A 26,739-nucleotide genomic window follows, 5' to 3' on the forward strand; every position below is an offset into this window, starting at 1 on the left:
TTTTCAATGAATTAGCCGAAAATATGTATACTCCAATGTAAGGGCGTCCTCATCATTCTTTGTGTCTGCATATTCCTCCTCTACTGTGCAGAGCATAGCAGTGATTACGACGCTGAAGCTACTCGGTGAGACGGAGTAGATCTCTTTGTACAGCTCTGGATGTCATTGGTGGACAAAGCACGGTTGCCCAAACCAATCACAGTACAGTGGAAATGAACACTACAGTGACGTAGATATGGTAATCCACAAGAAAATATAATCTGGTTTCAGTTACTTCAAAAATAACAATATTTACTATTCTTTAGAGGTAATTTACCATCCAATACAATTTATTTAAAATTGTGAACAGGAGGAAAATGTAAATGTAATATAATATTATTGATACTTAAATTAAATTATTATCGCATGAGTTTTAAAACACAGCATACAGACTATCCTAAAATATAAATACAAACCAATGAATAATGAATTAAAATAATTTATACAATGTATTTATTTACTACTCATCTGTTCAATAGATGTTTTAAACATAAATATAATAAATTAGGAATTTAAATAGAGAAGGCATTACTTAAAAAGTTGTTGTTGGCATAGATATCGGAACGGTTTCCAAAAATTAATAAACTTAAACTATTTAGATTAATGATCTGTCTTCATTCATGTATCATCTTGCCTGATGTGTGAACCTAAATGCATACATACACACACACACACACCTTTGTGGCTGACGAGGCTCTTCGTTGCCTTCCTGTGGCCAGACAAAGCCAGTGCAGCCCGAGTATGTTATGACGTGGCTTTTAACAAGCCTCAGAGATATGACGCTGGCTGCAGCGAACGTAAAATACCCGTATGGAGGTCTGTAGAACAAATGGAAAGGGAGGGGGAGCCCAGATGGCTCTCTTTCTCTCCATCTCTGCCTCATTCGCTCACATACGCACAACAGTATACCACAGCATCCACAACAACATGTACATTTATGCGACAAATGTGCCTGTATTACGTTCCTCAGACCATTCTAAAACCTATGCACTGCAATAATACAATATCTGTATGCCAACATTTCAAATTATTCAAAACGTCTAAATTCAGTTCTGATCTGTCACTGAAAATCATGACTTTGATAGTAAATTGATATGAAAAACAAGTGCAATAAACAGCTACTATATTTGCTATAGCCGTGTGCTATAAATGGGTGTAGGTGACAGAAGGAGATGCAGCTAGAAAGGCTTAGTGAGAGACCGGGAGGGGAAAGGCGCTGGATCTGTTTTCAGCACCACGGAGGTGGACAGCGCCATCCAGGCGGCCAACTGCTGCCTCTGCATATTGCAAGAGAAAACAGCACTTCTTACAGGCTCACACTGAAAACAGCAGGCAGCTTACAAAATAAAAGTCATCATTGCTGTTTTATGAAGAAATTCAGGACTGCATTCTTTCAGAAAACATGGAATATATTATTCCTATATTAAGGCGAAGGAATAGCAACATTCTCAGTCTGATAATGACATTGCTTAACCATTACATTCATATTTATTTATATATTTACAAACAAATAGTGATGGGTTGCTGTGTACAATAGTGACCTGTCTCACAGTCAGAGGAAAGATTATCACTGTGACACTTTGTACCAACACAAACCTCCAGCTGCACAATCTGAATCCACCAGGTGTCAGTCTCACCAATGTGCTTCATATTGAAAATGCTCTACGTGTAAATGACAACGCAATTACACCATACTTCATACTATAATACTAATTGACTTGAAATAATTGTGTGCACATTAAGAGTTTACATTATGAGTATATATATATATATATGTATATATATATGTATGTATATATATATATATATATATATATATATATATATATATATATATATATATATATATATATATAAATATGTGTGTATGTGTGTGTAATACAATACAATACACATGAAAACTAAATATTGACCAACATCAGAGTTTAAGACTATTATATTAGATTATTGTGTGGTATATTAACATACAGTATGTTAGGAGTGTGATTTTTTAAGATGCAGTATGCGATGTTAGTTTTGTCTCCCTTGGCGTGATGTTATTCTTCAAGCATTTCTGATATTGTGTCCGTGTTGCCTTGTTCAAGGTTACTATAAAGCAAACACATCTGTGTTTAACAAAATAAAGATGAACTGCATCCTTTGACACATGATTGCTCTGTTCAATTGAAAACAGTGTAGATTTTTTTAAATAATATCCACGGAGGATGGATTTATGTTTTACTTTAAACATCAACACAACAAATCCCTCCCTAAAGATGAGTGGTGTATAGTTAGATAAAGAGATAAATGTTTTATTTAATGACTGCAATGTCATGCTCCCTGCTTACCGGTATAACATATACATTGACCATGGGCTATAATATAAGTTACAGTGCTGGACAGTATACTAAAATCTGGCATGAGTTATTTTAACAGTTGGTCTTGCTGGTCCCTGCTAGTGTTTAAAACAACATACTAAGGATGGTAGAGAACCACCTGACTTCAAGTGTAATGACATACCTTTTCAGCAACCTGAAAAAGAAGTACATGTACAAAGAAGCTAAACTCCTGACTCCAAATATATTTGAAGCACCTGGGATCTTCCATCTTCATATTTTGAGAACCAGGGCATGCACATTGTCTCCCCAAAGCGTCATAGATGTTCTGGGAGGCATGTTGATACACGTGTGAGTGAATGATTCACTGCTTTAATCAAGAGCCAGTTTGTGATGTTCGCACACCACGAAATGAGTCAGTGCTAAAGTTTTTGTTTGGATTCTCTCACTGTAGTGTGTGATATTCAGTCGTCAGTGCGTCAGTAATCTGTATTTCTGATCAGTTTGCGTGACTGTCTGTGACATTGGTGTTAAAAATGTGGACGAAAACTAGTTCTTACCTTATGAGTCAAGATTCAACATGAGGCAGGGAGGAAACAAGAGCAGCAGCAGACATGGAGGGAGGAGGAAAGAGCATGAAAGAGAGAGAGAGAGAAAACATGTTAGTTAGACTGGTGGTCAGAAAACAACAGTCTGGCTTTGGGAAGTACAGCAATCAAACATACTTACCATGTGTTTCACAACAATCATCGTCAATGCACATGTGTCATTTCTCTTTATTTGAATGTTAATAAATTGCTAAATAAACAGTCTGCTGTGTGTGTATGTAAGGATTGTGTTTGTGTGCCTTGGAGATAGATAGATAGAAAGATTGAAAGATAGAGAAGGATAATTATGAACACCAAAAAGGCTAAACAAAATCCACGAATCCCATAAAACTGGGAGATATTGGTGTAACAGGTCATTGTTATAGACCACTGTATGTTGCTTTAACAGGAAAAAAAAAAGAAAAGAAAGTATAATAAGAAAAAAAATCATATTAATTGGCATTAATTGGTCATTTTAGAAAGTTTGCCACACACCTCTCAAATGTCCCTTCCAAGCTTTCAAGGAATACACACTTTGTAACACTGCAGCCACTTCAGGCTAATACACAACACTGCACTGCTGCACCAAAACACTACCCTCATAGTGACAGCAGAGGGCCTCAAGGCGATGGCCTCACACACATGCATTTATTAATGAGATTCTTTGCTCTGTGACCCAGTGTCTGCCACAGCTGATGCCTCTTTGTGAAAGCAAATCAATCTGTTTTTTGTTTTTTTTACATTGATGTATGGCAGTTATTTTGCATTTATGTAAATAAATTAAGATTCAACAATAATGTGAGATCATTGCCCTAAAACAGCCATATAAGTCACTTGGGATAGGAAAGAACAAAGATAGAAACAAAGAATCACCCAGTTTCTTTCTAAACATATAACGGAGAAAGAAGAAAGGAATTTAATAAGACATTTAATGCAAGACTTGCTGGTATAGTCAAGGTGGACATGTTTGCTGAAACAAGGGAAGGAGAACACAAACAGCACAGCACTGATGTGAAAAAAATATATGAAGCAGCCATGATCTCCCCTTCCCCCTCCCTTCTCGCTATCATCAGCACCCCAGGTTTTAGGCTCCTGCACCAATGTCTCTCAAACAGGGGTGCTTCCTGTCCTCATACTAGCAAGATATACATGGAACTACGACTGCTGACCCCCTGTGGCTCAATAAAAATGGTACAGCCCAGCCAGTGAGTCAGCTTGTTGCTATGGTAACACATCCTACCTCTTACTTACATCCCACCCAGCTTCCTCGCAAATGAGGCACACAAAAAAAGAAAAGGAGAGCTACAAAAACAACATAGACGACAAGAAGAAGACAGAGGACAAACGGAGAAATGATGATTAAACCTAAAAACTGATTGCATGCTCTTTAAATAAAGCACACGATTATAGATATTACGCAAGCACTTGGCAAATGGTGTTGAAACGGTAGAGAGGAGATTCATCTCATCATGAATACGGTGACTTTATCAGAGACAAAATGATGTCATGTGACTTTTAATGCCTTTTTATAGACAGAGCAAAATGCCCTGTACTGAGCCATCATCTCCCTTTCTCTCCATCTATTCACTCTCTGCAGCAGAGTGGTGCAGCTGGAGAGGGGGAGGGGAGGGATGCGGAAAATGAGAACAGGAGGAAAAAAGGAGGACGATAGTGGAAAATCAAGAGAGAGTGCTGTATAGTTGCTTCCTGGTTCACACAATTTAACCACAGTGACAATCTTTTACGGTCACTGTAATAACAAAATAAGGATCTGATAACAAAAACAATACATTTCACAATAACATGCAGCTACATGAAATAGTACAATAATTACAATGCCACACAGCTACAAAGCCAGACAACAACATCTTCTGATGGTCAGTCTTGACCTGAATCTACATGGACACATTGGTGAAGCCTACGAGGGCATCACAGTATCCCAGTCTTTATCAGAGTGACACAACTTGGCCATTGTCCTATTTAGGTAATCCCTGTTCTAATCCCTCCCAGAATCGCTGCAGACTATAATAGTTCCACCTCTAGGACACCGACAAACAACAAAAGACATCCGCTGTAAACTTACAGCATGTGTGGTTTATCTGAATTCTTGGAAACAAAAGTAAAGTATAACTAGTAAAATACTCATATTAGATCCTTAAAACCACCACTACAACTGACTGGACTATATTCTGGTGTCCGTGTCCTGACCCTAGAGACAGTCACACGCCCTAACTACAGCTACGTTCACCTAGTTACAGTAGCTGTTAAAAGTAAACATGTAATAATGGCTATGAAGATATTGACTTCCTTATAATGTACTCTTTTTTATTTTCTCTGTTGTGTTGGTGGAATCCTGGATTATAAAAAAGCAACAAAAACAGCAGTCTTTTATCAAACACATGCAGGAGTCATCAGCTAAAAAGAGAGATGAGCAAAAGCTGTATACATATTCATTTTTCTCTGTTAATAGCATGCCAAGTGTGTTAAAGGGCATTAAATATCTTCTGTGGAAATAAAGTCTCCATGAATACCACAAAGGTTTATTGTTTAAAGTCTGGCCTGCGCCCGCCACTTTCACACAGTGTACAGTGTGTCGATGTGGCTCATCGGCATACACATGAATACACAGCTGCTCACCAGACTTAAACCAGAGCTCAGGTCTGTGCACCAGAAGCGTCTGTGGATGATTATAGTTTTGTGATCTGTAAGAAGTTTGATAAACTACTGATGGGGATATTTATAAGATCTTAAGTTGCTGATGACACATTCAAAGGAAGTTACAAAGACAGAAAGATAAAACAGCAACATGCTGGAGGGACGCAGCATATGTGCATTAGAGACTTGTGGGCAGTAATAATAAAACAAAGCCTTCTATATGCTTTCTCAAAACTGGAGCAGAACACTAATTCATGCTGCTGGTAAATCCTGCATCAATGTTGAAAAATATCTTCTGTGAAAAAGGTCTATGTCTGAGCATTACATACACATATTGCATGAACCTTCAGTGACATCATTCCAATCCTAATGCCAAAGATCACAGAAATTGACAGAAGTAGAAAACAACAAAGCTGGTGGAGCTCGAAGACTTTGTGCACACTGTATGGAAGCACACTCTTTCTGTCAGCTTTGACCTCAGTGGAGGCACTGCAGGTCAGATTATATGGTGCTCTGTAAAACATTCACCACTATAAATTTGCGGAAATTACACATGATAGTTTAAATGCAGCCCCCCCAAAAAAAACGCAAAAACGAGGCACAGATGTGGGCTGATAATTATGGCAGGCTGCTTCCAGTGGGTACAGGGGTTAAAACACTTAAACTGCTTTGAAGTTAGTTAACTATGTTTCTTGTTTGTTTTTGAACGCACACACGCTGAGCGCCATGTGGACTTAACTGCTAACACACACACACACCTCTGAATGATTGAACCATGCAAAATGATCTGCTGTCACCTATGCAACTATACAAAACACACACACACACACACAGTAAATGTATAGAGCATCCTCAGCCACAGCATACAAGCATTTAGTTGTCACACATCAAAATAGAGAGTTTAAATGAAGATCCAAAAAATCTAAAGACAAATGTGTTTGTCTTACCCATCAACATTTAATAGAGGGAAGTGCACATCATGCAGCTTTCTTAACAACAAGCAGTCCGAAATGATCATCTGTTACCAGACACTCACATCATTTTACCAAACAACATCCCCACAGGAAAATCATACGTGTACTTATTTGCTACATTCTTCTGTTAACACACATTCAGCCTCTGCCCTAAATTTCTTGCCATTTGCTTATACAATGTACAGTATGTTGCAGTGTTTCCCTCTCCCTCCCCCTTTCTTCTCTTCCATTCCTCGACATTTTATCACAACAATTCACTCTCTCCGAGTACCTAACAACGCAGCCAGCAGCCTGGTATAACCGTTTCACATGTACCACCTCTTGTAGCCCTATACTTGTACAGACAAAGAGAGCTGCAGATCAAAATGGCTGCCTTGCATCACCACCACAAACTCAGCACAGGGATGCTGGAGACTGTGAGGGTGAGAGCACGTGTCTTTTCCCCTCCCCCACTGCCTCACACTCTGCTGCTGCCTCACATCACTTCTGCCTGTTTTCTCATCTCTCCAGCATCAGACGGTTTCCAGTTTCCTCCTCCAATCATATTTAAGACTAGTTTTCCTTCATATTTTTGTCATCCATTGCATTTAATGAATTGATTTTTCATCCACAACCTTTGTTTCAAATTGCCTGCATCTGACTCTGCTCATTGTCTCTGTATGTGAAGCCCTATGCCAGCAGAATGCACAATGTTGTGTAAGGAATTAGGTCACAGAAAAAGTAGCACACGGCATGGTTTCATGTGGTAAAGCTGAGGTCACGATTTTGGTTCTTTGATCTCTCACCTCTACAGGTCACCACATTATTTAATTTCGGTTTATTAAACTGGAAAGAGTCCTAAAGAGAGGAAACCAAATATATTTTTACTTGATTAAAATAGTACATTAGTCTACGATCTTAAATCAGCAACACTAATATATAGAAAACTAGTTAAGGACTAAAGAGCAAAATTAGAATATCTAATAAAAACAAGCTTCACACAGACAAATCCTCTCCACAATAAGACGTGTCACCCAGAGTTGAGTTGATTCATGCTCTGTACTTCACCCTTTTTATCACAATAAACATATGCCAGTGTTCTATAAACAACAACAACAATCAGGATTTATAGTAGTCGGAGTCTCAGGACCTATACAGCTTGTTGTGAAAGGAATAATCGTTATATTTCAACCATTTTCAAACCTTGTAAACACACAATAGCATTCAAATGTTCTCAAAACTCTTAAGAAACTGTAGGGAGCCTGTCTTCTAAAAATGATCCAGAAGCTTTAATCTGGATGATGGGATTAAGAGTTTGCACATTCAAACAAATAAGGCAACATAAAGACATGGGGACACGAGTTTATGGAAGCACCTCACCTCAATGAACATATTCTCTGACTGTGTTTTTTGTCTTGGAACTGTCCTGGCAGCACAATGATCGACATTCAGGGTGCTCTCACTGAAGGGATGAGGGGACTTCAGATCACTCTTCCGGGAGTCGGTCGTTCCGTATATCTCATAGCTCAAGGCCTGCTTCAAAGTGCCAGTGCCTCCTACGTCTGCATAAAGGGGCGGGTAATACGGAATAACAGGAAGATTCCCATTGGATTGGTAAAACAAGCGCTCGCGTCTCCATCTGTAGATTTTGACTGAGATAATAACCACTAAACATGTGATGAAGAGGAAGGAAACTACAGCCAGAGCCAACACTAAGTAAAAAGTCAGGTTGTCATTGTACTCCTTGTCCTGTTTAAAGTCAGTGAACTCCGACAGCACTTCAGAGAAGCTGTCCGCCACCGCCACGTTAACAATGACTGTAGCTGAACGAGAGGGCTGTCCGTTGTCCTCCACTATAACAGTCAGTTTTTGATTCACAGGATCTTTATCAGTCACTTGGCGGATAGTTCTTATTTCTCCATTCTGTAAGCCCACTTCAAACAGTGCCCTGTCTGTGGCTTTCTGGAGTTTATAGGAGAGCCAGGCATTCTGTCCAGAGTCCACATCAACAGCCACCACTTTAGAGACCAGATAGCCCACATCTGCTGAACGAGGCACCATCTCACCCACCATAGAGCCACCAGTCTGGACTGGGTACAGAACCTGAGGGGGGTTGTCGTTCTGGTCCTGGATCAGTATTTTCACAGTCACATTACTACTGAGTGGAGGAGAACCTCCATCCTGAGCTTTGACGCGAATATGAAACTCTTTTGTTTGCTCGTAGTCGAAAGAGCGCACTGCAAGTATCTCCCCACTCTGTGCATTCACTGAAAAATACGCAGAGGCTGACCTCCCATTCAGTTGGCTGTCTTCAAGGAAATATGAAATACGTGCATTGTTCCCCGAGTCTTGGTCACTGGCTTTGACAGACAGGAGTGACATGCCAGGTGGATTATTTTCAGGGATGAAAGCATTCACTAACGTTTGTGGGAACACTGGGGCGTGGTCGTTTACGTCTGATAGTCTTAAATGAATGGTCTTATTTGTGGAGAAAGGTGGTGAGCCATCGTCTGTTGCTGTTATTGTTATATTATATTCTGGCATAATTTCCCGGTCAAGTACATCATCAGACATCAGGCTATAGAAATTAGTCGATGATGATTTGATTTTGAAAGGTAAATCTTGGGTAATGAAACACTTAATTTGCCCATTTCTACCAGAGTCCAGGTCTTTAATATTGAGCATGGCTATAACAGTATCTGGAGCCGAATCCTCCGGTATTGGATTAGAGAGTGAAATGATGCTTATGACAGGGGCATTGTCATTTTGGTCTGTCACTTCAATTAGCACCTTGCTCGTGTCTGCCAACCCTCCTTTGTCCGTAGCTTCAATGTCCATTTCATAGTTTTTCGCTTTTTCGTAATCTAAGCCACTGATTACGGTTATTTCCCCGGTATGAGTATCAATTTTAAACAGGGATGCTGCAGCATCGGTGTGATGGGAGAACGAATACATTACTTCTTCGTTTGCTCCTTTATCGTCATCAGTTGCAGTGACTGTTAAAACAACAGTGCCCTTTAACGCGTTTTCAGGGATCGATGCTCTGTAAACAGACTGACTGAATACAGGAGCGTTGTCATTTGCATCTAAAACAACGACATTTATTTTGACAGATCCAGATTTTTGAGGATTACCATCGTCAAATGCTGTCAGTGATAATTTATGTTCCTCTTGTTTTTCCCTGTCGAGTGATGTGTGAAGAACCATTTCAATGTATTTTGTTCCATCAGAGCGAGAAACAAAATTCAGTTTGAAATTATCTGTAGGGTTAAGCTTGTATGATTGAATGGTGTTGTGCGCAACGTCGGGATCTTTGGCACTCTCGAGTGAATAGCGAGCCCCTGCTGAGGCAGATTCACTAACCTGGAAATCGTATTCTTTTTTCGAAAAGAAAGGGGCATTATCGTTAATATCTGTAATCTCTACATCAATTCGATGCAACTCCATTGGATTTTCTAAGATAATTTGGAAATGAAGAGAGCAGGGAGACAGCTGCTTGCACAATTCTTCTCTGTCTATCCGTTTCGCCACAACCAGAGTCCCCATTTCTGCATTTAGACCAATGTACTCACTGCCGTCCTCGGTAAAAATCCTAGCCCGCCCAGATCTCAGCCTCTTAATTTCCAAGCCAAGATCCTGAATGATATTTCCGACAACGGAGCCTGTCGCCATTTCCTCGGGTACAGAATAGCGGACCTGTCCGCGAACCACGTCTGCGACACACACGATAAGAAGCAGCAGCCTCCAGACGAATGGTGTTTTTCCGTCCGCACAACAAAGAACGTCCATCATGACCAGAGCTCTCGCAAAAACGACTGAAAAAACAAAATCAGTGTCGACCAGACCACATGTGACTATTCGCCTGATTGCTAAGGGAAGAGCAGTTTGCTTTGTCAGGCTACATTTCCGATTAAAAAAAATGAAGGTCTAACGCACGAGACAGTCGGAGGAGTATTTCAGTCCAGGGAGGGGACTTACTTTACTCACACTAACCAACAGCGGCACCTAGGGACGTGAAGACATATTGCAGCAGCTAAAATATACACACTGACCTGCAGATTTGGCAAACTAGACATTATGCCGTGGTATGATTCACGAAGACTTAACCACTAGATAATAGTCTGGTTTAGTTTAAATACACTGCATTGTCATCATCAGAAATAATCACACTCATGTTCACAGGACAGTTAACTACACACACATTTAGCAAAAAAAATATAATTTGAAGATGTGATGTGTAAGTGAACGGTGTAAATTAACCGAGGTAATATATATAACAACCACTTAGAACAGAAACGTCTACTGTGAAAATGTAATGTCTGCATAGAAATGAATGTCGCTCTCCATGGTCCTGAAATCAGCACTGACAGTGAAAATGTTTGACTTAGTTTCTTACACCTTGTACTCAAATGCACGTGGTGCTTGTTATATATATTGTACTCTACTGAAGCTATAGTTGTTACTCACTTGTGAGTAACCTCGAATGACAAGTGGAGTGTGATCTGAATAGTTAATAGGAACAAATAGCTAGGACATTCTAACCTCTAGAGGAGAGTCTGGTTCATCCAGGATGTTCTTTTCACTCTGTATCCGCTGCATCGTCCCGGTAGAACTGGGGTCCATTATCAGCACGTTCTGACTACCAGCTCTGCCGAACTTACAGTCACTCTTTCTGGAGTCAGTCGTCCTGCACACCTCGTAATTGTACACGTGTTGGAGAGTCCCTGTTCCCCCCAAAGTATCTGAGTAACGTGGGGGATAATATGGAATCACAGGGAGATTGGAGTGATACAGGACACGAGACTGTCTCCATCTGTAGATTTTCACTGAGATAATAACCACTAAACACGTGATGAAGAGGAAGGAAACTACAGCCAGAGCCAACACTAAGTAAAAAGTCAGGTTGTCATTGTACTCCTTGTCCTGTTTAAAGTCAGTGAACTCCGACAGCACTTCAGAGAAGCTGTCCGCCACCGCCACGTTAACAATGACTGTAGCTGAACGAGAGGGCTGTCCGTTGTCCTCCACTATAACAGTCAGTTTTTGGTTCACAGGATCTTTATCAGTCACTTGGCGGATAGTTCTTATTTCTCCATTCTGTAAGCCCACTTCAAACAGCGCCCTGTCTGTGGCTTTCTGGAGTTTATAGGAGAGCCAGGCATTCTGTCCAGAGTCCACATCAACAGCCACCACTTTAGAAACCAGATAGCCCACATCTGCTGAACGAGGCACCATCTCACCCACCACAGAGCCACCAGTCTGGACTGGGTACAGAACCTGAGGGGGGTTGTCGTTCTGGTCCTGGATCAGTATTTTCACAGTCACATTACTACTGAGTGGAGGAGAACCTCCATCCTGAGCTTTGACGCGGAAGTGGAAATCTTTGATCTGCTCGTAGTCAAAAGAGCGCACTGCATGTATGACTCCACTATCAGCACTAACGGACACATATGAGGAGACTGGCACTCCGTTAACAGAGGAGTCCTCCAGTATGTAAGAAACACGGGCATTCTGGTTCCAGTCAGCGTCTCTGGCTTTCACTGTGAATATAGAGAGACCTGGTGTGTTGTTTTCTACAATGTAGGCCTCATATGAGCTCCTCTCAAAGACAGGCGCGTTGTCATTCACATCAGAGATCTGTAAGGTGAGAGAGACGCTGCTGGAGAGGGAGGGCACTCCCTCATCAGAGCACGTCACTGTTATATTATACTCAGACGCCATCTCTCTGTCTAATTCACTGTCTGTGACTAAACTATAAAAATCATTGGTTGTTGACTTCATAACAAAGGGAATATTATTATTCAAAGTACAGTGGACTTTGCCATTCTCACCCGAATCTGCGTCCTTAATATTTATCATCGTCACAACAGTATCAGGCTTGGCATTTTCTGATATCACGTTTGATTTTGACATTATATAGATATCGGGTTCATTGTCATTCATGTCAGTGACGTCTATCATTACTTTACAGGAGTCTACTAATCCTCCATCATCACTTGCACGGACGTTTATTTGAAAAGTCCGAGCTTTTTCATAATCAATATTTCCTTTTACACGAATTTCACCACTTTCATCATTTATTTCAAATATCCCACGAGCATTATCGGATGTGCTTGGAATCGAATACGTTAATCTGCCATTATTTCCATCATCTGCATCTGATGCCGCAACGATAATAACAACTTTACCTATAGGAGAATTCTCTTTAATTGATGCTTTATAAACCGGCTGTGTAAAAACGGGAGCATTGTCATTAACGTCTAAAACTGTGATTAGAATCTGCATCGTTCCTGTCATCTGCGGCTCTCCCCCATCCACCGCAGTCAGAACCAAAGACAAGTGTTCATGCTTTTCTCTGTCGAGTGGTTTCTCTAAAACCATTTCAGCATTTTTCGTTCCATCTGCTTGATCATGTAATTTAATGATGAAATTATTCCTCGGCTCGAGTTTATACGTTTGCAGTCCATTTGAGCCCACGTCAGGATCAATGGCGCGATCCAATATAAATTTAGCTCCGCTTGCTGCGGATTCACTGATTTTAAATCTTACGTCGCTCTTTTCGAAGGACGGAGGGTTATCGTTCACATCTGTGATTTCAATAGTTACGCTGTAAAACTCCATCGGGTTATCCAAGATGATCTGAAAATGCAAAGCACAAGGCGTTGTCTGTCCACAGAGCGCTTCTCTGTCGATTCTGTTTTTGATGAGGAGGACTCCTCTTTCGTTATTCAGCTCAATGTATTCCTCACTGTCTGGAGTAAATATGCGAGCTTTACCCGATTTAAGTCTTTTCACATCCAAACCAAAATCCTTTGCCATGTTTCCAACGAGCGAACCTCTGGGCATTTCCTCGGGAATGGAATAGCTGACTTGCCCGAGCGCTGAGCTGACAGAGAGGACCAACAAAAGAAGCGGTACCTGCCCTCGCATTGTTCCGTCCGAAATTGTCACCGTTTAAAGCATCAACACCTTCTCGACCTTGATCCTGCTCAATTTAAAACGTCAACGCGGATTTGTATTCCCAGCAAATGGTTGTACGTCCTGTATCCCCTGTAAAATCCAGACGGTACGTGTTTGCTTCCGTCTATTTCTCACTCTAAAATAAAACGTAATGGGAGGTACAAAGAGTCAGCGGCAAATCAGATACAAACTAGCCAACAGCGGCACCACGAGTGCATCAAGTCAAATTGCAGCTGAAATGAGCAGAGTGGGGATGTTCAAGTTAGAGTTATACAAAAAAAGATAAATCTATTCAGGGGAAATTACATATAGATGTAAGATTTGAAGGAGGCGAGTTGAAAAAAACACATAGCAACCAATATAAACAAAACATCAAAAAAACAGGCTCCTATACACTGGCATGCCTCTCTCCGAGGTGCTGAAATTAGGACTTACAATGTGGTACACGTTTCCACACTATTATCCACTTTCTTTCTAATAAACACCATTCTTATACTATTGTTCAAACCGTCAAAGCAGATTGCACCTTACTTCTAGGTCACCTTGGATTAAAAAATGTTTACCAGATGAGGAATGCATTGAAAATACTGACTTCAATGTAGGAACAGGTAGTTAGAAAATTCAAACCTCTAGAGGAGAGTCTGGTTCATCCAGGATGTTCTTTTCACTCTGTATCCGCTGCATCGTCGCTGTAGAACTGGGGTCCATTATCAGCACGTTCTGACTACCAGCTCTGCCGAACTTACAGTCACTCTTTCTGGAGTCAGTTGTCCTGCACACCTCGTAATTGTACACGTGTTGGAGAGTCCCTGTTCCCCCCAAAGTGTCTGAGTAACGTGGTGGATAATATGGAATCACAGGGAGATTGGAGTGATACAGGACTCGAGACTGTCTCCATCTGTAGATTTTCACTGAGATAATAACCACTAAACACGTGATGAAGAGGAAGGAAACTACAGCCAGAGCCAACACTAAGTAAAAAGTCAGGTTGTCATTGTACTCCTTGTCCTGTTTAAAGTCAGTGAACTCCGACAGCACTTCAGAGAAGCTGTCCGCCACCGCCACGTTAACAATGACTGTAGCTGAACGAGAGGGCTGTCCGTTGTCCTCCACTATAACAGTCAGTTTTTGATTGACAAGATCTTTATCAGTCACTTGGCGGATAGTTCTTATTTCTCCATTCTGTAAGCCCACTTCAAACAGCGCCCTGTCTGTGGCTTTCTGGAGTTTATAGGAGAGCCAGGCATTCTGTCCAGAGTCCACATCAACAGCCACCACTTTAGAGACCAGATAGCCCACATCTGCTGAACGAGGCACCATCTCACCCACCACAGAGCCACCAGTCTGGACTGGGTACAGAACCTGAGGGGGGTTGTCGTTCTGGTCCTGGATCAGTATTTTCACAGTCACATTACTACTGAGTGGAGGAGAACCTCCATCCTGAGCTTTGACGCGGAAGTGGAAATCTTTGATCTGCTCGTAGTCAAAAGAGCGCACTGCATGTATGACTCCACTATCAGCACTAACGGACACATATGAGGAGACTGGCACTCCGTTAACAGAGGAGTCCTCCAGTATGTAAGAAACACGGGCGTTCTGGTTCCAGTCAGCGTCTCTGGCTTTCACTGTGAATATAGAGAGACCTGGTGTGTTGTTTTCTACAATGTAGGCCTCATATGAGCTCCTCTCAAAGACAGGTGCGTTGTCATTCACATCAGAGATCTGTAAGGTGAGAGTGACGCTGCTGGAGAGGGAGGGCACTCCCTCATCAGAGCACGTCACTGTTATATTATATCCAGAATCTCTCTCTCGATCTAATTCACTGTCTGTCATGAGACTGTAGAATTTATCTGATGTGGACTTTAAAATGAAATAGTTATTGTCATCAATGGAACAATGCACTTTCCCATTTTCAGCAGAGTCTACATCTTCTACATTAATCATTGTCACAACAGTGTTAGGTTTTGCGTCTTCTGATATCACATTTGATTTAGACATTATGTGGATATCAGGGCGGTTGTCATTAATATCTAGTACATCGACTAATAGTTTGCATGAACCAGTGAGGCCACCGTGATCAATAGCGCGAATATTAACCTCAAAACTTCTCGACTTTTCATAATCTAGTGTTCCAGTTAAAATGACACCCCCAGTTTCCTTGTTTATCCCAAACATACCAGGAGTATAATAGAGCATATTTGAAATGGAATATGCTATTTTACTATTAGATCCGTAATCTGCGTCGGTCGCAGTGACAGTTACAACCACCGTCCCTATTGCTGCATTTTCTTTTATAGAAGCTTTATACACAGACTGAATGAAAACAGGAGCATTGTCATTCGCGTCTAAAACGGTTACGTGAATCTGCATCGTTCCTGTCATTTGCGGTTCGCCTCCATCAATCGCAGTCAGAACTAAAGATAGGTGGTCATTTTTTTCTCTGTCCAACGGTGAATTCAAAACCATCTCGACATTTTTCCTCCCGTTTCCTTGATTGTTAATTTTAAGAGAAAACATATCAGTTGGTTTCAAGACATAGGTTTTTAAACCATTTTCACCGACATCAAGATCAGTCGCTCCGTCTAAAGTAAATACAGTGCCACTAAAGACAGATTCGCTAATATTAAAATGAGCTTCGCTCGTCATGAAAGTCGGATGGTTATCATTTATATCTGTGATTTCAATAGTCACACTAAAGAATTCCATTGGATTTTCTAATAAAATCTGAAAATGCAAAGCGCAGGGCGTCGTTGGTCCGCAGAGCGCTTCTCTGTCTATTCGCTCTTTGATAAGGAGTACTCCCTTTTCTCTGTGTAGCTCGATGTATGCTGTGGTGTCTCTTGTGAAAACGCGAGCCTTTCCAGATTGTAGTCTTTTGACATCCAAACCCAAATCCTGACCAATGTTACCAACAAAAGAGCCTTTGGGCATTTCCTCAGGAATGGCATAGCTGACCTGGCCAAGCACTGGGCTGAAGAAGAGGACCGACATAAACAGCAGTACTTGCCACTTCATTGTTAATGTCCGTCGTCGTCTTTGCGGAAAATCTTTGAGAAAACCTTTCAGTCGCCCTTTACATTTGTATATCCGTAATCTCCAAGTCTTAATCCACCGAGAGAGAAAAAAACAGATACCAATATTCCCGTTAATACGTCCGCGTTTGATTCTATCGTCCCGTGTGTTTCATTGTATCACCCGGACTGCCTCGCTCTCAAATATACAGAGATGACGGGAGGAATCGTCACATAGCTGCTGTGAAACTGATACATACTGGTCAACAGCGTCCCTCAGAGTTCGAAGTCAAAATTACAAGAGATATGCACAAACTGAGTGAAGGTATAGACATTCAGACATAAATTACTTTACAATGACTTGAGTAATCGTTACCATCAAGAACACTATGGTTGGTGCGGACATTAAACACAGCTTATTTTTGCTCATACCAGAGAACATTAGGACGATTATGTTAAAAATTATTAAGGTTTCAAGCATACAAAACTGAGCATAGAAGGGGCACCTGAAAATGAGATCGAAATCCCTGCCGCTGTCCTTGGTGCTGATTGTCAGTACGCAGTTCATTATTAACGGCGAGGTTTAACAACTCCACACATTGCAGGTTAAACATATTTTACCAATATACTGTTAACATTAACCTCAAATAACCAACCTCTAGAGGAGAGTCTGGTTCATCCAGGATGCTCTTTTCACTCTGTATCCGCTGCATCGTCCCTGTAGAACTGGGGTCCATTATCAGCACGTTCTGACTACCAGCTCTGCCGAACTTACAGTCACTCTTTCTGGAGTCAGTCGTCCTGCACACCTCGTAATTGTACACGTGTTGGAGAGTCCCTGTTCCCCCCAAAGTGTCTGAGTAACGTGGTGGATAATATGGAATCACAGGGAGATTGGAGTGATACAGGACGCGAGACTGTCTCCATCTGTAGATTTTCACTGATATCATAACCACTAAACACGTGATGAAGAGGAAGGAAACTACAGCCAGAGCCAACACTAAGTAAAAAGTCAGGTTGTCATTGTACTCCTTGTCCTGTTTAAAGTCAGTGAACTCCGACAGCACTTCAGAGAAGCTGTCCGCCACCGCCACGTTAACAATGACTGTAGCTGAACGAGAGGGCTGTCCGTTGTCCTCCACTATAACAGTCAGTTTTTGATTGACAGGATCTTTATCAGTCACTTGGCGGATAGTTCTTATTTCTCCATTCTGTAAGCCCACTTCAAACAGCGCCCTGTCTGTGGCTTTCTGGAGTTTATAGGAGAGCCAGGCATTCTGTCCAGAGTCCACATCAACAGCCACCACTTTAGAGACCAGATAGCCCACATCTGCTGAACGAGGCACCATCTCACCCACCACAGAGCCACCAGTCTGGACTGGGTACAGAACCTGAGGAGGGTTGTCGTTCTGGTCCTGGATCAGTATTTTCACAGTCACATTACTACTGAGTGGAGGAGAACCTCCATCCTGAGCTTTGACGCGGAAGTGGAAATCTTTGATCTGCTCGTAGTCAAAAGAGCGCACTGCATGTATGACTCCACTATCAGCACTAACGGACACATATGAGGAGACTGGCACTCCGTTAACAGAGGAGTCCTCCAGTATGTAAGAAACACGGGCATTCTGGTTCCAGTCAGCGTCTCTGGCTTTCACTGTGAATATAGAGAGACCTGGTGTGTTGTTTTCTACAATGTAGGCCTCATATGAGCTCCTCTCAAAGACAGGCGCGTTGTCATTCACATCAGAGATCTGTAAGGTGAGAGTGACGCTGCTGGAGAGGGAGGGCACTCCCTCATCAGAGCACGTCACTGTTATATTATACTCAGAGGCTCTTTCTCTGTCTAATTCACTGTCTGTCACTAAACTATAGAAATTGTTTGACGTCGATTTCAGTAAGAATGGGATATTATCGTTTATTAAACAATGAACTTTACCGTTTTCACCAGAGTCTGGATCTTGGATATTGATCATTGTAACGACTGTGTTCGGCTCCGCATTCTCTGATATCATAGTAGATTTAGACATTATTTTAATCGTTGGTTCATTGTCATTTATGTCACCAACATCCACGATCACTTTACAAGAATCTGTTAACCCACCATTATCTCTCGCGCGTACACTGATCTGAAAATGTTTTTTCTTTTCATAATCCAAAGGACCAATCAGTCTAACCTCTCCGTTATCCTCATTTACCTCAAACACATGCCTTACGTCACCCAGGGTATTTGTGATTGAATAATATATTTTACCATTTAAACCCTGATCAGCATCAGAAGCACTAACAGTAGTTACAATCGTGTTTTTTGCAGCATTTTCAGCCACTGTACCTTTGTATATTTTCTGCGTAAAGACAGGAGCATTATCATTAACGTCTAACACAGTGATGAATATCTGCATTGTTCCTGACAGCCGTGGCGCTCCTCCATCTACAGCCGTTAACACCAACGATATAAGCTCATTTTTCTCTCTGTCCAGTGGTTTTTGTAAGACCATTTCGACATTCTTTGTACCATCTGCTTGGCTGTGCAGGTTGAGCAAAAAATTATCACTTAAATTCAGTGTGTAACTCTGAAGACTATTTGTACCGACATCTAAATCGACTGCTCTTTCCAAATCAAATTTTGCCCCGACAACTGCAGACTCGCTTATGACGAATTTTATTTCATTCTTTTCGAAGGTCGGTGCGTTGTCGTTAATATCTGTAATTTCAACTGTTACACTGTAAAACTCCATCGGATTTTGTAAAACGATCTGAAAATGCACAGCACACGGTGTCGTGTCGCCGCACAACGCCTCTCTGTCTATTCTCTCTTTGATAAGGAGGACTCCTCTGTCATTGTTCAGCTCGATGTAGTCTTTGCTATCGCCAGAATACACATGAGCGTTTCCCAACTTCAGACGTTTGACGTCCAAACCTAAATCCTGCGCGAGATTACCGACCAAAGAGCCCTTGGCCATTTCCTCCGAAATAGAATACGTAACCTGTGCGATGACTGACCGAAGACAGACGATCGAAATGAAACAGAGTACTTGCCGTCTCATTGTTTGAAATTATGTTGGCGAGAAAAAAACGCCAAATCCTCACAACATCCGATAGGAATATTCCAAAAGCATCAAAAATACGAAGTGATTACGGTCCACAAATTGTAAGAAACATAAAGATAGTCCCGGTTCGTAATGTTGCCAGAGCGAATAAAATGCACTCCGTGTCTGTCCTTTCTACTGAACACATCGAAATGAAGAGGCGGGACTGCTGTAAATATGCGTCAGCTGCAACAGACAGGCAACAGCGGCCCGCTGAGTTCAGAAAGCAAAACTGCAAAAAAAAAAAATCATACACAGTAGATGTGGAAAAAGAGACAGAATAACAAATAAACGCTGCGATTGAATGGACGCACTATCCTGACTGCAGGAGTTTTAAATACAATAGAGTAGAACTGTGTTTAGAATATACGTTAAATTAAAGATATTTTACCTGTAAACACGAACAATGACAATATTCTGTCAACATATTGTAAAACACGAATGCACAGCACTGCTCTCCATGGTGCTGAAACGGAAGTGGCCGAACTGAATTCTTTAAATGCGCCATCATTTGAGTGACTGAAGGAAATGTGTTTAGCTGGTAATTGAATGAAAATGCCAGATATGAGCAACAGACAATTAAAACAACATAGGAGAGAGGTAAAATAAACATATGCCATGCTCAGATGATTTCATTTTGCCTGTCACATTTGAACAACTTACTCTCAAACTGCAAACAAAACAGTTTATAAAACTAAACAACAAATGACCAACCTCTAGAGGAGAGTCTGGTTCATCCAGGATGTTCTTTTCACTCTGTATCCGCTGCATCGTCCCTGTAGAACTGGGGTCCATTATCAGCACGTTCTGACTACCAGCTCTGCCGAACTTACAGTCACTCTTTCTGGAGTCAGTCGTCCTGCACACCTCGTAATTGTACACGTGTTGGAGAGTCCCTGTTCCCCCCAAAGTGTCTGAGTAACGTGGTGGATAATATGGAATCACAGGGAGATTGGAGTGATACAGGACACGAGACTGTCTCCATCTGTAGATTTTCACTGAGATAATAACCACTAAACACGTGATGAAGAGGAAGGAAACTACAGCCAGAGCCAACACTAAGTAAAAAGTCAGGTTGTCATTGTACTCCTTGTCCTGTTTAAAGTCAGTGAACTCCGACAGCACTTCAGAGAAGCTGTCCGCCACCGCCACGTTAACAATGACTGTAGCTGAACGAGAGGGCTGTCCGTTGTCCTCCACTATAACAGTCAGTTTTTGGTTCACAGGATCTTTATCAGTCACTTGGCGGATAGTTCTTATTTCTCCATTCTGTAAGCCCACTTCAAACAGCGCCCTGTCTGTGGCTTTCTGGAGTTTATAGGAGAGCCAGGCATTCTGTCCAGAGTCCACATCAACAGCCACCACTTTAGAGACCAGATAGCCCACATCTGCTGAACGAGGCACCATCTCACCCACCACAGAGCCACCAGTCTGGACTGGGTACAGGACCTGAGGAGGGTTGTCATTCTGGTCCTGGATCAGTATTTTCACAGTCACGTTACTACTGAGTGGAGGAGAACCTCCATCCTGAGCTTTGACGCGGAAGTGGAAATCTTTGATCTGCTCGTAGTCAAAAGAGCGCACTGCATGTATGACTCCACTATCAGCACTAACGGACACATATGAGGAGACTGGCACTCCGTTAACAGAGGAGTCCTCCAGTATGTAAGAAACACGGGCATTCTGGTTCCAGTCAGCGTCTCTGGCTTTCACTGTGAATATAGAGAGACCTGGTGTGTTGTTTTCTACAATGTAGGCCTCATATGAGCTCCTCTCAAAGACAGGCGCGTTGTCATTCACATCAGAGATCTGTAAGGTGAGAGTGACGCTGCTGGAGAGGGAGGGCACTCCCTCATCAGAGCACGTCACTGTTATATTATACCCAGAGGCTCTCTCTCTGTCTAATTCACTGTCTGTTATAATGCTATATAAATTACCCGTTGTAGAAGTTATATCGAATGGTATGTTTTTATTAATAACACACAGGACCTTTCCATTTTCTTCAGAATCAGGATCATTTACGCTCATTACAGCTAATACGGTGTTGAGACGCGAGTCTTCGCCAACTGAATTTGATGATGAAATCATATTTATCACAGGGCTGTTGTCGTTAATATCACCTACATCAATGATCACCTTGCATGAATCTGATAGCCCCCCTTTGTCAACTGCTTCTATGTCAATTTCATAATTTCTGGCTTTTTCGTAGTCAATAGGCCCATTTAACAAAAGGTGACCGTCTTCCGTGATGTGGAATAAATTTAAAGCGCCTACATTATCTATTATATAACCAACTTCTCCATATGAGCCTTTGTCTGCATCGGAGGCACTCACTTTGGTAATGGTTGTTCCTTTGATAGCATTTTCGTTAACGCTTGCTTTGTATACTGCCTGCGTAAACACAGGAGCATTGTCATTAGCGTCTAAAACTGTGATGTGAATCTGCATAGTCCCAGACCGTTGCGGCTCGCCGCCATCTACAGCGGTCAACAATAAAGATGCAAACTCCTGTTTCTCTCGATCCAGCTGTTTCTGTAAAATCATCTCTACCTTTTTAACACCATTAGATTGACTATGTAATTTCAGTATAAAATGATCAGTGGGCTTGAGTGTATAGCTCTGAAGTCCATTCAGCCCGATATCGAGGTCGACTGCCTTTTCTAGCATGAATTTAGAGCCGATGACTGCGGACTCGCTGATGTCAATGTTTTTCTCGTCCTTTTGAAATACGGGAGCGTTGTCATTGATATCGGTTATTTCGACAGTAATCGGAAATATTTCTATCGGGTTTTCCAAAGCAATCTGAAAATGCAAAGCGCAAGGCGTTGTCTGGCCACAGAGAGCTTCGCGGTCTATTCTCTCCTTGATGAGGAGGAGTCCCTTTTCCTTGTTCAGCTGAATGCACTCCGCACTGTCTCCTGTGTGAATGCGAGCTCTTCGCGCTTGCAGTTTTTTAACATCCAGACCTAAATCCTGTGCTATGTTACCGACGAATGAGCCTTTGGTCATTTCCTCTGGAATAGAATAGCTGACCTGGCCGAGCGCTAAACTGAGACAGAGGAGCCAGAAAAACACCAGTACTTGCCGTATCATTGTTCTGTCATACATCCACATCGAATCAAAAAAACAAAAACAATTCCTCTCCTTTTGGATTTCAGCGTTACTGGTCCAAACCAAAACCACAAAAGCGTCAGTCTAATCAACAACTGACAGTCAACATATTCCAGCTTGATATTCCACGTTTAGTGATTCCCCCACCGTCGACTGAGCGTTCATGCTCGGCGTTACTTACTCCTGTGAGAGGACAAGAGATGTCCTTGTGTAAATATACGATTTTAAAATTCAAGACGGTGGTCAACAGCGGCCCACTGAGTTCAAAACACGAAACTACAGGAGTAAAATAAATAAGGGAACAATGTGAAAGCCGTGCAATGAAAGACCATGCAACAAACACAACTGTGTCTCACTGCGAAAAATAAGTGGTGATAAACAAACTTACTTAGGTCCAAAAATATTTGTTCAAATTTAGGTGAAGTGTAAATGTAAAAATGAGAGAGAGAGAGAGAGAGAGAGAGAGAGAGAGAGAGAGAGAGAGAGAGAGAGAGAGAGAAAGTGTGTGTGTGTGAGAGAGAGAGAGAGAGAGAGAGCGAAAGAGATAGAGAGGGGCAGGTTTATCTTTCGCTGTCCAAGGTACTGAAATGGTGCAGGCTACACATGGCGTCTGAATATAGAAAAACATGAGTTTCAGTTAGAGAACTGCAAGTCTAACCTCTAGAGGAGAGTCCGGTTCATCCAGGATGTTCTTTTCACTCTGTATCCGCTGCATCGTCCCTGTAGAACTGGGGTCCATTATCAGCACGTTCTGACTACCAGCTCTGCCGAACTTACAGTCACTCTTTCTGGAGTCAGTCGTCCTGCACACCTCGTAATTGTACACGTGTTGGAGAGTCCCTGTCCCACCCAAAGTGTCTGAGTAACGTGGTGGATAATATGGAATCACAGGGAGATTGGAGTGATACAGGACACGAGACTGTCTCCATCTGTAGATTTTCACTGAGATAATAACCACTAAACACGTGATGAAGAGGAAGGAAACTACAGCCAGAGCCAACACTAAGTAAAAAGTCAGGTTGTCATTGTACTCCTTGTCCTGTTTAAAGTCAGTGAACTCCGACAGCACTTCAGAGAAGCTGTCCGCCACCACCACGTTAACAATGACTGTAGCTGAACGAGAGGGCTGTCCGTTGTCCTCCACTATAACAGTCAGTTTTTGATTGACAGGATCTTTATCAGTCACTTGGCGGATAGTTCTTATTTCTCCATTCTGTAAGCCCACTTCAAACAGCGCCCTGTCTGTGGCTTTCTGGAGTTTATAGGAGAGCCAGGCATTCTGTCCAGAGTCCACATCAACAGCCACCACTTTAGAGACCAGATAGCCCACATCTGCTGAACGAGGCACCATCTCACCCACCACAGAGCCACCAGTCTGGACTGGGTACAGAACCTGAGGGGGGTTGTCGTTCTGGTCCTGGATCAGTATTTTCACAGTCACATTACTACTGAGTGGAGGAGAACCTCCATCCTGAGCTTTGACGCAGAAGTGGAAATCTTTGATCTGCTCGTAGTCAAAAGAGCGCACTGCATGTATGACTCCACTATCAGCACTAACGGACACATATGAGGAGACTGGCACTCCGTTAACAGAGGAGTCCTCCAGTATGTAAGAAACACGGGCATTCTGGTTCCAGTCAGCGTCTCTGGCTTTCACTGTGAATATAGAGAGACCTGGTGTGTTGTTTTCTACAATGTAGGCCTCATATGAGCTCCTCTCAAAGACAGGCGCGTTGTCATTCACATCAGAGATCTGTAAGGTAAGAGTGACGCTGCTGGAGAGGGAGGGCACTCCCTCATCAGAGCACGTCACTGTTATATTATACCCAGAGGCTCTTTCTCTGTCTAATTCACTATTTGTTTGTATGCTATAGAAATTATTTGAGGTAAACTTAATTTCAAATGGCATGTTTTCATTTATCACACAATTGACTCTGCCATTGTTTTCAGAATCAGGGTCATTTACACTCATTAAAGCTACTACTGTATTTTGGGCTGAAGACTCTGGTATTGAGCCTGAGGTGGATATCATATTTACTACAGGACTATTATCATTCACGTCAATTACGTCAATAATTATCTTACTGGAATCTGAGAGTCCACCTTGATCAACCGCCTCTATATCGACGTGATAGTGTTTTTCTTTTTCGTAGTCTATTTTACCATCTAGTATCACCTCACCCTGACTATTAATGTGAAATAATTTTGAAACCGTGTCCATGCTATTCCCAATTACGTAAGTCACCTTTCCGTTTGAGCCTTTGTCTGCATCAGACGCACTGACCTTGGTGACGATTGTTCCGTTTACGGAGTTTTCAGTAATGGTTGCTTTGTAAACGGGTTTACTAAAAACTGGGGCATTGTCGTTTGCATCCAACACAGTCACGTGAATCTGCATTGTTCCAGTCATTTGTGGCTCTCCTCCATCCTCCGCGGTCAGAACTAACGATATGTGTTCCTGTTTCTCTCGGTCCAAGGGTTTTTGTAAAATCATCTCTACCTTTTTGCTTCCGTCTGACTGAGAATGCAGTTTAAGCAAGAAATGATCGCTCGGCTTTAGATTGTATGTCTGAAGTCCATTCTTTTCAATATCGGGATCAAACGCTTTCTCCAGCAAGAACTTGGAGCCGACGACTGCAGTCTCGCTTATTTCAAACCTCCTTTCCTCCTTTTGGAATACCGGGGCGTTGTCGTTAATGTCGGTTATTTCTACAGTGACTGGGAATAATTCTAATGGGTTCTCTAACGTAATTTGAAAATGTAAAGCACAAGGCGTTGTCTGTCTGCACAGCGACTCGCGGTCAATCTTTTCTTTGACAAGGAGGACTCCCCTTTCTCTGTTGAGCTCAATATACTGAGCACTGTCTCCGGTATAAATACGAGCTTTACCCGACATGAGCCGCCTGGGGTCTAAACCTAAATCTTGTACAATGTTAGAGACCATAGATCCTTTCTGCATTTCCTCCGGAATCGAGTAAGTAACCTGTCCGTTCACAGGACTCAGGCAAAAAAGGGAGATAAACAACAGTACTTGCCGCTTCATTGTTCGGTCTGACGCTTCAGTTGCACAGCAAATAAAGCGTGTTATTCCGTTTAGAGTAAGATCCTACTTGTATGGAAAAGTGAAGAAAAATATAAATGAAATCCAAACAAAGAAAAATAGCAATCCGACTGAAGAGGTCAAAAATGGTACCGATCGCTGAAATGTGCATTCTCCATCTGAGCGTGTGCCTCAGCATTATGCCAGAACTATGACGGGGAGGATCTGTTACAAAAGCAACTCTCTACTGCAACACGCTGGGCAACAGCGGCCCAATGAGTTCAAATAGCGACGGTGCATGCAGCAGCAACATTGTTATTCAAATTACTATGCTGCAAAAAGAGAAAACCTCCAACCACAAGTAGCCTATGTAAAATATGAGAATATCATTTCAGCACCCCCTTGCCACTTTGAGTTTAAGTAGAGGTGACTACCTTTGGTTATTTAAAGAAAGTGTTATCTCTAACTATACATATGTGTCTAGTTTAGTCTTTTCACTGTGAGCAATAGCCAATCGAACAGTAAAACAAATTCAGTTTATGATCAATAAACCTCCATACAAGTACCCAGATAACCAACAGATGTAACCACCATAAGATAAGAAAATTAATATTCACACTTGATTTAGAAAAATAAAGATTTACTTATATTTACGTTAAAATCCGACAGTCAAATAATTAAATCAATATTATTCAGTTGTAAATGGTCAAATTAAAATAAAACAGTGTTGTTCACTTATTGGATAAACCCACAACAAACAAAAAACACACACTTCACGTGCACGGTGAATTCCAAACTCAAAGAAGAGTTCCTTTAAACCTCATTAAATGAAAATAAAACTTAATCCCTATTGCCGGCTAAATATTTATAAATACCAAGTTTAGTTCGTTGCAGGCCTGACGTGCAGCTTGTAGCTAACCCAAAAGGCAGCTGCTTCACTCACCCGAGTTAGAAGAAGGCAACAAACGACGGTAACTCTGTC

The 26,739-nt window shown here is 41.8% G+C and overlaps 3 protein-coding genes across 3 annotated transcripts; all 3 read right to left on the reverse strand.

Moving 5' to 3' along the window:
- Nucleotides 1-11,076: 11,076 nt before the first annotated feature.
- Nucleotides 11,077-13,479, reverse strand: LOC310928458 (protocadherin beta-16-like; the record flags this gene model as incomplete). Its single annotated transcript, XM_083891005.1, has 1 exon — nucleotides 11,077-13,479. The coding sequence occupies one exon, from the start codon at nucleotides 13,477-13,479 to the stop codon at nucleotides 11,077-11,079; it is 2,403 nt and encodes an 800-aa protein (XP_083747131.1).
- A 651-nt stretch (nucleotides 13,480-14,130) lies between these two features.
- Nucleotides 14,131-16,524, reverse strand: LOC310928462 (protocadherin beta-16-like; the record flags this gene model as incomplete). Its single annotated transcript, XM_083891009.1, has 1 exon — nucleotides 14,131-16,524. The coding sequence occupies one exon, from the start codon at nucleotides 16,522-16,524 to the stop codon at nucleotides 14,131-14,133; it is 2,394 nt and encodes a 797-aa protein (XP_083747135.1).
- A 374-nt stretch (nucleotides 16,525-16,898) lies between these two features.
- Nucleotides 16,899-25,766, reverse strand: LOC310928810 (uncharacterized protein; the record flags this gene model as incomplete). Its single annotated transcript, XM_083891461.1, has 4 exons — nucleotides 23,417-25,766; nucleotides 20,422-21,726; nucleotides 17,177-18,609; nucleotides 16,899-16,907 (listed from the first exon to the last, which is right to left on the reverse strand). The coding sequence occupies exons 1-4, from the start codon at nucleotides 25,758-25,760 to the stop codon at nucleotides 16,899-16,901; spliced, it is 5,091 nt and encodes a 1,696-aa protein (XP_083747587.1). The 5' UTR covers nucleotides 25,761-25,766.
- Nucleotides 25,767-26,739: the final 973 nt, after the last annotated feature.

The sequence above is a fragment of the Microchirus variegatus genome (assembly GCF_963457635.1).
Source record: "Microchirus variegatus genome assembly, chromosome: 6".
Taxonomy (NCBI): Eukaryota; Metazoa; Chordata; class Actinopteri; order Pleuronectiformes; family Soleidae; genus Microchirus; species Microchirus variegatus.